The 13094-nt window shown below is 40.7% G+C and overlaps 1 protein-coding gene across 1 annotated transcript in view; it reads left to right on the top strand.

Annotated features, from left to right (window-relative positions):
• The window catches only part of PPP1R36 (protein phosphatase 1 regulatory subunit 36), a 31227-nt gene extending 20624 nt beyond the window's left edge, over positions 1-10603 (top strand). Inside the window, 5 exon segments of the mRNA XM_060001533.1 lie at positions 8983-9025; positions 9347-9525; positions 9608-9799; positions 10374-10488; positions 10535-10603. Coding sequence (XP_059857516.1) covers positions 8983-9025; positions 9347-9525; positions 9608-9799; positions 10374-10488; positions 10535-10603 — 598 coding nt within the window.
• Positions 10604-13094: the final 2491 nt, after the last annotated feature.

Here is a 13094-nt window from a genome sequence, read left to right as displayed (position 1 = left end):
TTGTATTAAGACCTATACTTTAGCTTAGGAAATAGTGTCATCTTTGCTATATTGAATCCTCTCAAACAGCTGTAAGTTGTATTCTCCATTTATTCATATTGTTCTTTATTTTGTCCATTAAAGTTTTACATAGTAATAGTTAAAGAAATTTGTGTGGTCCTAAATTAGATTAGCACTTATGTATTCACGTAATCAATTTTTTAAATACCAATGTGAAGTTTGGGTTTATTTATTTGTTTTTAATTGTATAAGTACTTCATGAACATATCCTACGGGTAAAAAATTTAAATAGTTATGTATATAGTTTATAGTTAGTATTGTAGAGTTAAAAGTTAAAGTCTCCTACTTCCTCCACCATCCTTCAATATCAATCTCTCCCCAGAAGTAAGTACTGTTACTTCTGGCCCGATGTATGTCCTCTTGGTTTTCTATCCAATTATACGTATGCACTTACATTGTTGTTAAATACATCAGATTAATGCTATGTTGTCATTTTGAAATGTGCTTTTTTCACTTATAAATCTTGGATATTTTTGAAGATTAGTACACATAGATCTACCATATTCTTTTTTAAAAGTTAAAGTCTCCTACTTCCTCCACCATCCTTCAATATCAATCTCTCCCCAGAAGAGAGATCCCCACATAGATCTACCATATTCTTTTTTAAAAATGGAATAGTTCTTAAACCATGGATATTACGGACTTATTATCATTAACTGATTATTTCCCTGTTGATGCATGTTTGGTAATATATTTTTGATGACAAAAATATATAAGAATGCATTTGCTTTTATCAGTTTATGTCATAACCAATGACACATATGTTAAACACATTTCCTGCCTATGTAAAATTTTAATTTATCTCCTAGGATTGTCTAGGTATATAATCATATCATCTGTAAAAGGTAGTTTTTAATTTCATTTTTTCCTAGAGTCATATTTAAAATTTTTAATTAGCTATAGTAGTAGCATTTCCTGTATCTAATACCATTAAAGAAGTGACTGAAGTCAACCTTATTTTTTTCTGTTATAAAAGAGAATAAGCTAGCACATGCTATTTACTTATTGTATTGACCCTTAGTTTAAGTGATGAATTATTTATCATGTCGAGAAAATAACTCCTTGTTTCCCTATATGTTCAAAAATAGTTTTGTTCTTTCTTTTTATAAAATTAATGCATAGTCGTGTACAATAATTAATCAATACATAAAAAGGAAAGGGTAAATCTGTTGTCAACAGTTCATTTATTATCCTTTCAGACATCTCTATATGCACACCCAGACACACAATTTTACATAAATAAATAGAATTTATTATTCTATAACATTACACCTGTAAAATGTACCCAATAACATACTTACTTAATAGACCAGCTGTGAAAATTACATGATATAATACATAGAAAACACTGAGACCCATCCTTGGCACATACTATGTATTCAGTAAAGTTAGTTATTATTATTCCTTTTTTGTTGTTATTACTGTTATTGCTATTAATCTGTGGAATTTGGTAGTAAATATAACTCTACAACATCACCTTTAATGGCTTCCTGGTATTCCAAATATGTTTAACTTATTGATGAACAGTTGGAATATTTCCTTTTTAAATATTAGGAATAACACTGCAATGAACTTTCTTATACCTATATTTGATGTACTTGTCTAGTTTGTCCTAAAGATAAATTTTTTACAGTAGAATTCCCGGGTCAAAGAGAATGCATATTTAAATATGATGTATATGTTTAAATTTTGAAAGTCCTGTTCAAGAATAGATGTTACTATGGACAAGAAAATAAATGGAAAAACAGATAATTTGTTAGAGTAAAGGGACTATGGGCGATTTAAAAAGTGCCTTGCATTATGGAGGACTTCCCTCGTGGCACAGTGGTTAAGAATCCACCTGCCAATACAGGGGATACGGGTTCGATCCCTGGTCCAGGAAGATCCCACATGCCACGCAGCAGCTAAGCCTGTGCAGCACAACTATTGAGCCTGCACTCTAGAGCCCGCGAGCCAGAACTACTGAGCCCGTGTGCCACAACTACTGAAGCCCGTGCGCCTAGAGCCCGTGCTCTGCAACAAGAGAAGCCACCGCAATGAGAAGCCGGTGCACTGCAACAAAGAGTATCCCCCACTCGCTGAAACTAGAGAAAGCCCATGCGCAGCAACAAAGACCCAACACAGCCAAAAAAAAAAAAAAGTGCCTTGCATTATCAAACAAGTTGTTGCATCTTTTGAGACCTAGACTATGATATTTACTGTTTTCCTGTTCTCTCTTAAGGTTGTATGATTTGTCCCCACTGCTTTGTTATAGTTTGAGAATCTAAAACGCTTAATGAAATTCTATATTATACTTTGCTGTTCTCACCTTGTTTTTCCAATTTATTTTACTTTATTTTTTATCATTACCATTAACCTTTACTAAACATTTTACTCTATCTGCATTTTAATGTCTTTCATGTGAGTGTGGATTTCTACCCTTTCATGTAGTGAACTTTATAACAATTCCATGTGGTTCAATTTTTTCTTTTTTCAGTTTTTCTGAGCCTGGAAACCTTTTCCTTCCACCTACAAAGAGAAACATCAGGTGGGACAGAGACTGTATTGGTTTAAGAACTTCATTGTTTAGTTGGAATAGGTTCTCTCCAGGCTTCTCCAGGGTCTAAGGGGCAAAAGCATATGTTCTCTCCACTCTTCTTGGCTATTTATAAGGACATACATTGGTCTATAAAGTTTAAAAACAAAAATGCATGTGAGATTTCTCTCAAATAGGGACTTGATATTTATTAATGTTTATATCAATGTATTTTCAGTTCAGGCTCATTGTCTTTGTTTTTTGGTTATATTTTGGCATTGTTGGCCATTTCTCTTCTCTTGCACCCCTCTTGTCCACAGTGGTAGCTATACTCAGTCTGCTTCCCATGTCTACCATCTCTGTGATTCACTTTGTGTGGTTTACCATGATTTGGGAATGCCCTCTTAATACATCTCCAGCAACATTCATTCTTTATTCTACTACATCATTTCTGCTCTTGAGAGTTTTCACGGCTATGTTCAGTTCTTTTATGGAGTTGACAGGTTTAGTGCTGTCTTCCAGTGCAGCAGCCATGAAAACGTGCCACTCAGATCTGCTACAGTGCAGGGTGTAATTGACCAGCGGCCCCTGCTGCTGCACTCTGAATCCACCACCAGGTTTGTGCTGAGGCCACTCTTCCCATGGACTGTCTCCAGCCAATGTCTGAGGGCAGCGGGGACACTAAAGCAGGCTCATTCCTGCCAGACATGGGACTCCTCGGGTGGGTGACTGGCTTGAGGGCTTCCCTTTGGCCTGGTCAGAACTTTCTTGTGAGGTGTAGTAGTAGAAGGAATAGAGAGAGATTTAAAATTGGGGATTGATAGTTAAGCATCAAAAAACATTCCTGTGGCCCAAATACAGAAGGCCTTTCCGGGTCCCTAGAGCTGTTGGTAGAGACTCAGCTTGCCACAGACTCCCTTAATTAGGAAGAAGTGGTGTTTTCTTTTCTTGACAGAACTTTTAAGAAAGGTATTATAGTAAAATAATAGCTTTATAAATTTTCCTATTTAATCACTTGTAAAAATCACCTTTTCTCAACGTTAATTTCTTCTCTCTTTAAAGCGTCACTTCTAATTAAGAAAACTAGAATTTAAGTTTTGTATCAGTCAGCTCAGCCTACCATAACAAATTGTCACAGATTGGATGGCTTAAATGATAGAAATTGGAAGTCTGAGGCCAGGATGCCAGCATTGTCAGGTTCTGGTAAGGGTCCTCTTCCTGGCTTGCAGATAGCTGCCTTCTTACTGTGTCCCCCATGGTGGAGAGAGAGAACCCTAGTCTCGCTTCCTCTTCTTAAAAGGACAAAAATCCCATTATGGGGCCCCACCTTCATGACCTCATCTAAACCCAATTATCTCCCAAAGTCCCTGCCTCTAAGCACCACCACATTGTGGGGTTTAAGGGCTTCAACATATGCATTAGGGTGGTAGGGGGAGATACAACCATTCAGTCCACAACAAGGTTAAAAAAACACCTACTCTAAAAAAATTTTTTAAATTTATTGCCCATATTATTCAATTTTTAAAAGAACATAGGCATTGCAAACTAATTTGGGGATGAAAAACAAACTGTAAATGTATCGTAATTAGAGATTTTTAAAAAATAAATTTATTTATTTTTGGCCGTGTTGGGTCTTCGTTGCTGAGCGCAGGCTTTCTCTAGTTGTGGCGAGCGGGGGCTACTCTTTGTTGTGGTGCGCGGGCTTCTCATTGCTGTGGCTTCTCGTTGCGGAGCACGGGATCTAGGCACGCGGGCTTCAGTAGTTGCAGCACACAGGCTCAGTAGTTGTGGCTCACGGACTCTAGAGCTCAGGCTCAGTAGTTGCGGTGCACGGGCTTAGTTGCTTCACGGCATGTGGGATCTTCCCGGACCAGGGCTCGAACCCGTGTACCCTGCATTGGTAGGCGGATTCTCAACCACTGTGCCACCAGGGAAGCCCCATAATTAGAGATTTTATCATATCTTTTAGTTTCCTAGATATAGAACCTCCACTTAAGTTGTACTTTTAGCAGTACCTTTTTATTACAATATATTTTTTATACAAACTTTTAAAGGAGCTCATGTTTGCAAGTAAGTGATTGCCTCAGTTTAGTACTAGCTCATTTCCAGGAGATGTTGGTCTTTTTGCCATTGTAGGCAATGTCACCTACTTTCCTCCTGCTTGTTGGATAGCAGTTTGGAGCTCACCAGCCACCATTCACATAACAAATTTTATACAGGTCAAATTGCTGAACAAAGGATATTGAGGAAAACAGATTATAGCATGTCCTTACCAGTAAAAGTTGTTAATTGGCGGTGGGTGTTGATTGTGTCCTTGAATGAAGTTTACATTGCTCTTTTCGTTGTTTTTATCTAGGAGAAGATAAGGACAATGTTTTTGCCAGTTGTGAGTGATTACCTGATTTTAACATATCATTATTTAACTTCTTCCCAATGTGAACAAGCTGATATTCGCATGAGAACATTTTCATGTGTATTTTCTGATTTTTCTCTCTAATGTATGCATACTTAATATTGGACTAAAACACCTTATCCCTGGAGATAAATTAACGATTTCAGTAGAATCAGAAATTTGGGGGCTGTTAATTTAGTGCTTTCATGTTTCTTGAGAAGTAAGAGGACATGCCTTTCTATTCTAAATGCATCTGTGAAATCCTGATATTACAAAAGCTTTGGCAAAATTTTGACGAACATGTTCAGTAAAAGCTCTCTGTGTGGGGCTTCCCTGGTGGTGCAGTGGTTGAGAGTCCGCCTGCCGATGCAGGGGACATGGGTTCGTGCCCCGGTCCGGGAGGATCCCACATGCCACGGGGCGGCTGGGCCCGTGAGCCATGGCCGCTGAGCCTGCGCGTCCGGAGCCTGTGCTCCACAGCGGGAGAGGCCACAACAGTGAGAGGCCCACGTACCGCAAAAAAAAAAAAAAAAAAAGCTCTCTGTGTTTTCCATGGTGGATAAGAAAACCTCCTCATGGCACAAGCCATAGAATTAGATCTGATCTTTGGTTATGGCCAATTCTGGCTCCAACCCCGCCTCTACCTAGGAGGTATACCCTCCTCCTCTGCGGTCAGTGCAGCTGTCACCTGACCGGTGACCAAAGAGGCTGGCTGTGGGGACGAGGATGGGGAGAAAGGCGTTTCTTTGAAGCTCAGGTGTTTAAATCATCTTTAAGCCCTCCCCCTGCCACCTCCAGTCACTTGCACCAAGGCCTCTTTTCCCTCTCCCAAACACATTCCTTTGAAATTTCTATTCCCTTGTACAGAGCAGGCCTTGACCATCATTTAAACCTGACTTCACCTAAGGCAGCAGGGGGCAAGTGGGAGCACAGTTTTTTTCTCTCTCCAGCCCAGAACCCCATGGGTCTGGCCCTAGGCTTTGCACCCCTTCAGGAGTCACTAAAAATATAAGCTCTCCTCATTTTGGTTTAGAGCTAAGAGTCTAATATAGCAAGAAGGAATAAGAAAGCACATAACAGGCCAATGACAATCTCTGGGTTTACCAACAGCTTGGCTTTCCCCTCTTTCCTTTGGATTCCGCCTTCATGGGTAAATGTACAGCGTCTTTGCTGACCAGCACGGCAGCCAGTTGCCACGTGTGGCTATTGAGCACTTGGAATGTGGCTGGTCCACGTTGAAATGTGCTGTAAGTGTAAAATATACGCTATACAAAAAGTTTAAAAATGAATAAAATATTGATTACATATTGAAATGATAATATTTGGGGGGTTGGGGTACAATATTATTAAAATTAATATCACCTGTTTCTTTTTACTGTGGCTCCTAGAAACTTATAAGTTACATTTGTGGCTTGCATTATATTTCTATTGGATTGTGCTGTTATCAACCCTGTTTCAATTTGTAGAGGACTTGGGGGGCCTAAGTTTGTTATTTATACTCAGTACATTTCTAAATTTATAACCAATTTATAATTATTATGTACTTATTAAAATTATAGAATATATAGTTATTTTATATGTATAAAATTAAAATATAAAAATAATTTTTAAAAAAAGGAAAACGACTCAGGATTCACCAGCAAGAGGTGAACGGGAAGATTTAAATGTGCTCATTCCCAAATGTACTCATTCTCGGTCTCCATTTCCTGAACTCATTTCAGTTTTACATGCAGAGCTAAATCAGAATGGTCAAAAGAAATTAAAAAAAAAAAGAATGGTCAGAAGAAACCCACTACATTCTGTTCTTAATTTCTGCACTGTGAACTATATCAGTTTGCTCTGGACTTTAAGAGAGAAAGAAGTCCCAGTTTTGTGACAACTTGAGGGAAAGGAGAGGAGGTTCATGGTACCTTCTCTTCTAATGTTTGAAAAAAGAAAAATGAAAGAAAAGGAGAGAAAGTGTGTGTTTCCTGGTCAGTCACTCTGTCATTTCAAAACCTTGCTAAGATGGTGCTGGTTTGGGTTGTGCCAGCATAAATACTGCTCTAAACCTTCTCTCAAGGACACAGGCCAACTCAGTATCCCAAAACCAGAGTTTGGTTGGTTTCCGCTTGACAGGTGTGCAGGGTCTCTGGTTTCAGCTGGCAGAGGCAGTGGAAGGGCGGGAATACCACAGAAGCACTCTTGTTGGGTAAAGGCTTTAGGTGACACAGAAGGAGGCTTGTCCTAAAAAGTTTCTGCTGGGCTCTGTTGTTTAATGGTTTCATCTCTAAAATATCTTAAAGAAAAAGCTTATTTTCCTAGCATTCTGGGTTACAAGGACAAATGTGGAGACCTGACAGGCCTGATTTTTAGTTCAGACTCTGTCCCTAACTAAATATGTCTTTGGACTTCGGTCTCAACATCAGTCTCCCCACGTGTACAGTGGGAATAATCATGCAGTCTTGTGAGAATTAAATGTGATCATAAATGTAAAGGGCTTAGCATAGTATTTGGCACATAGTCCATACTTAGTAAATGTTCACTGTAATTACTGTTGCCTTAATTCTTTGTTGAAGACTTGCATGTGAGGAAATGAAGCATCTGCCAGAGGGGAGGGACCCACCCCAGTAAAAGCTGAACCACCTCTTCAGTGGTTCCTCCAAATGGAGGGCTAGTTTGGGCCCATACAGACCATGAAGTCTCTGTGAAAAAGCTGGAGGTCCTGAGGAGTTTGGGTCAACTTCCCCAGACCATGGGAGTTGGGACAGTTCTGGAGAACCTGATACCAGGGCCACTCCTAGGAGTCAGTTACTCCAAGGAAACCCAAAGCAAAAGCAGAAGCAGACCCAGGATCAACCTTGGAGTGCCCTGGGTCTGGCCTTGGCCCCCAAGACTGATCAAGTGACTGCAGGTGCACAGCCCCGTCATTCAACTCTCAAGTCCTCCCCTGGCCATGCCTGCTTTCCCAAGGCTGGCAATCAGAATTAGAATGGCCTGTGTTCTGAATGGAGAGGGAGGCCAAGTTTACTAAGTGTGCCCGTGCCAGTACCCTTAACACTGAATTTGTGTTGCAAGGGCTCTTGGGCGTTTGCCTACCTTTAAGAGACAAGGCTCGGTCTACATACTTCATTCAGAAGGAAGAGCGCACTTTTCTTCCCAGCCAGTTGATTGTATGGCATAGGTAGACCTGTGTCTGTTTTGTTTCTGATTCTTTCTGTACCCAATAGCCATAACCATTGTTTAAGATTTTTTTTTCTTTTCCTTTATTTTAGACTTAGCCTCTAGTTCTTTACTTCCATACCTACTAACACCTTGTGTTACCTCTTCACCAGCTTTCCACTCTCCTCATCTCCCTAACACTTACATTACTAGAAACATTTGGAAGAATATAGCGAGGGCTGGCTTGTTTATCCTGAATTTATATTGATTAGCTTTTTTATGAACCCCACTTTAGTGGGTTTTTTTTTAGTTTTTTTAATAGTTGATTTATTTCTGCTGTATAGCAAATTGATTCAGTTATACATATATATACATTCTTTTTCATGTTCTTTTCCATTATGGTTTATCACAGGATATGTTGATTAACTTCTGACCAAACACTATTAGAGGTTTTGATCTGGGTAACCTAAGAAGCTGAAGAAAAAGACATTGGCATTCATTATCAATGCCTTTTTTTTTTTTTTTATCCCGGTACGCGGGCCTCTCACTGTTGTGGCCTCTCCCGTTGCGGAGCACAGGCTCCGGACGCGCAGACTCAGCAGCCATGGCTCACGGGCCCAGCCGCTCCGCGGCATGTGGGATCTTCCCGGACCGGCGCACAAACCCGTGTCCCCCGCATCGGCAGGCGGACTCTCAACCACTGCGCCACCAGGGAAGCCCTATCAATGCCTTTTGATAGCATTTATGTGACTAAATAGATACGGGACCACAGGTAATGATCTGCAAAAGGCCTTTTGAAGATAAGGGGTTGCCTAGGTCACTGAAATATTGAACTTCCCTTTCCAACCTATAGTTGTGATTTGTTATATTTCAGGGGGAAAATATCAAATACACAAAAAGACTGGAAATTCTTTGAGGTGAGTCACTTACGTTTAGGGGCTCTGCTCTTTGATATGAAACATGAAGTATAGCAACAAGCGATAGACATTTGTCAGGCACCTGTTTTTAATGAATATCCTTTCTACAAAGGATACTAATAAGCTGTGTGCCACTCCTTAAATCTTTGGTCTGATTTGCCTTCTGCAAAGGTGAGTACATGTATAATTTTCCGCAGCCCTTCAGGCATGTGGAGAGAGCAGGGCACCTGGGTTTGCGTCTGCTCAGTAGTGTTCTATAGACAGGTGGGAGCTTTTCATGTCGTAACTGTGGGTTCCGATTCTCGTCTGTTTCTGTCGTAGTCCTTTTATACTTTCTGTACGTATGTAGCCTGGATTGTCTTCCGACGTCAACACTTCACAGAGATTGAGGAAGAAATAGGGAGGCTCTTTCGTTCCGACATGTTCAACATTCCTCGAAGGAAGCGTGAAGATGAAGAGTCAGGAGGGGAAAAGAAACGCATGACTTTTGTACAATTCAGGTATGACCTTTTGACTCTCCTAAGCTCAAGGACATTTCTAGAAAACAAGATGATGTGACCTAAATGTCACCCCCACCCCCAGGAGAATGATGGCAAAGCGCCCAGCGATGAAAAAAGCCATTAACATGCGCTCTCCAGTCATGTCTACTCTGCTGCCCTCTCTCAGAGAAAAAGCTCAGAATATCTCTGACAAAAAGTACCGCCAAGCAGGCATGAAATTCCCAGTCTGGATGCAAGAGCACAAGGAAAATCTGGACTCTGTGCACATGCCAATGTAAGTGGCCCAAGGAGAGAGGAAGGAGAGAAGGCTGAGTGTTGCTTCCTAGGTGGGACCCAGGAGGGGCAAGGGCTCAGACATGGTGCCTCTGCCAGAAAGCTGAACAAAGCTGGAAGCATCGTCTTCCTACCATCCCCTGCTCCTCTCAACATGTTTTCTTTCCAGATCAGCTCTTGGTATACCCATCTAGACTAGAAAAAACTACAAAGTTATGCTAGACTTCAAATAGTTCTAATTTGGTGAAGTGAGTAGCAGACTTTGTAAGACTGAAGTTTTCCTGTTAGAAGAGTCATCTTTGGGAAATAAGGGAAGGACCAGTACAAAATCTTGCTATGGGTCGAGTTTTTGAACCCATATTTAAGAAATAGATGTGTGTGTGTGTGTGTGTGTGTGTATCAGTCTTAGTTTTATACACATGCACAAGTCAGCCATATACTGGGTTGGCCAAAAACTTTGTTTGGGTTTTTCCATAAGATGTTACAGAAAAACCCAGACAAACTTTTTGGCCAACCCAATACCTTAGTCTTTGGCCTCAGCAAATATTCAGCTATACCAATAATTCTTTCCACAGAGTTGGCATCCTGGGGGAGCCTCGATGTCAGTTCAACCCCCATACCCTTATCCCCCTCGATACAGAGGAAAGCATGAAGTCTGGGGGACAGTCTTCCATGATAGAAAGAAATAACATGAGGATTCAGGATACACTGGACTCAGTCATGAGAAAGAAATAACATGAGGATTCAGGATACACTGGACTTAGTCATGAGAACGCTGTCCTCTCAAACAACATTCCCTAAATAATCTGTACATTCCATCTCTGTAATTAATTCCTGTATTTGAAGTAAACTACTTTGACTTAATCACTTTATACAGGACTAGTGTTTATTATTAAACTTTAAAAATTGTTCAAATTATTTTGTTAAAAGTTCAACAATAGACTAAAGAATTCCAGAAAGCTTTTGAAAACCTCCTTTTCCTATATTTAATAGTTTGCTTTGTTATTTATTTACTTCCTTGGCTTTTACATGACCATTTAGAGTAATGTATTAGGACATTTAGTCAGTGTTCTAGTGGACTAGTGAAGAAACATTCTGTTTATTCATTTCTAAATTCCTTTTTGTTTCATGAGAGAGTGTAATTGGTACATTTGAAAACAAAATTTCATAAAAAGGCAAATTAAATATTTTTAACATTAAATCTCTTCCTGGGGCTTCCCTGGTGGCACAGTGGTTGAGAGTCCGCCTGCCGATGCAGGGGACACGGATTCGTGCCCCGGTCCGGGAAGATCCCACATGCCGCAGGGCAGCTGCGCCCGTGAGCCATGGCCGCTGAGACTGCGCTTCCAGAGCCTGGGCTCCGCAACGGGAGAGGCCACAACAGTGAGAGGCCTGCGTATCGAAAAAAAAAACAAAAAACAAAAAAAAACACAACTCTTTCTATGGCTATATTATTATTGGCATTGGGATATAAAGTACATCTGACTCATTTAAAAGCCTTTTAGCATATATGTTTCATTCATTTTTTTCATTTATTCATTTAACAACACATATGTTTCAAGCCCCTGCTCCGTTCAAAGCCTTGTGCTGGAAAATGTAAGGAAAAAAGGTCATCAAGACAGAGACCATATCCTCTGGTCTGAGTAGTAGAGAGGATCAGTAAAACACATGCCTGCTAATGATACAACATTGAATGTGTTAGAGGCCATTAAAGAGGTAAATCCAAGTGCCCTTTGAGACAGATCAGTAGAGCCCTCACTTCTGGGGGAATCGGGAGCATTGAGATTTGAATCTGGTGTTGCAGGGACTGGGTGGCACTAAAGGGGGACCGCCAGGCAGAGGAAGACCATGTGCAAAGGCACAGAGATGAAAAGGTATGCCCTGTGACCGAGGAAGGCGAGAGCCATGGGTGTGCGAGGGGGGAGGTGTGTGAGGGGGAGCAGAAGAAAAGCGGGCTACAAAGGTCAGCCGAGCCTCCACATGCCCCACCAGGGAGTGAGTTGGATATTATTTGGTAGGCAGTGAAGCTTAGGGCCCGCTGATGAAACCCTTTCATTGGCTGCTGATTGTATAGTATCATCATTTAAAAAGTCCTATAGGAGTTTCGCCAACTAAAATAACTGGTCTGAATTTACCTTTCTGTGGCCACGGGTTTATCCCCAAACTTCAAAAATCCTCCTTTCTGCATTTAGCTAAAAGTTCGTTTAATGGAAAAAACTGGATGCTTTTTTCCAGATTTAATATCAAGAGCAGAGGAACAGCAGCTCCAGCCTGTCGATCATGTGGGGCAGCTTCTGTTCAACAGGCACTCTGTCTTCCCTCTCATCCTTTATGTTCCAGGTCAATTCCTGTTATTCCTGTTAAAACTGCAAAGTTTTTAAAAATCAAAATCCTGAGGCGGGGAGAAAAGAAAAAGAAAAGGAAAAAAAAAAAAAGGGGGAGAGAAAAAGAAAGGGGGGAGAAAAAGGAAAAAACATCCTGGACTATGAACGAACCCTTCTTGGACTTTTTATTTACATAGAGCATTTGGTTGCACACTGTCATAACAAATTTTTATCTAGAACGTGTTGACATGGTTTGATTTTTGGGTTTTTTTTTTTTTGATATTTAAAAAAATAAACCCTGGGAATTGTGGGACTTTTATAACTGTCTTTACTAGGGCACCAGGCTTTTTTTTCCTGCCTCCTTTCTGACCTGTGAGGCTTCAGTGTACTTCATTTATTAATTCCTTCAACTGTTGATTCATTTTTTCATTCTACAATTGCTATATTTCTACTCTGTGTTAGGCACCCTGTTTGGTCCTGGAAATTCAGTATGGAAAAAATATAGCCAGCTCTGACTTGGAACTGACAGTCTTGGGGAAGACAGATAGGAAATGAATACTCAGATAATGAACTAATTGCAATGATGATGAATATTGCAAAAGAGAGGCCTCATCTGCTTCCAGTATGACTCAGGTGGTTATTGGCAGGGCTGAGTTCCTCACAGGCTGTTGGACTGAGGCCTCGGCTCCTCGGAAGCTATTGGCCCAAGGCCTTTCTTAGTTCTTTGCCACACGAGTCTCTCCAAAAGGAGCTTGCAACATGTCAGTTGGCTTCATTAGTGTGAACAAGTGAGAGAGGAAGAGAGAATGTGCAGGCAAGACAGAAGTTAGTCACTTACAACCTAATGTTGGAAGTGATATTCCATCACTTTTGCTCTACTTTATTCACAGCAAGTCACAAGGTCTAGCCCACTCACAGGGGAAGGGGACCACCAAGGCCATGGACACCAGGAGGTAAGGCTCACTGGGGGTC

The sequence above is a fragment of the Delphinus delphis genome, chromosome 2 (assembly GCF_949987515.2).
Source record: "Delphinus delphis chromosome 2, mDelDel1.2, whole genome shotgun sequence".
In the NCBI taxonomy this organism is placed as follows: Eukaryota; Metazoa; Chordata; class Mammalia; order Artiodactyla; family Delphinidae; genus Delphinus; species Delphinus delphis.
Note: the sequence above shows the minus strand (reverse complement) of the source record. Positions and strands in the feature narration are given on the sequence as shown.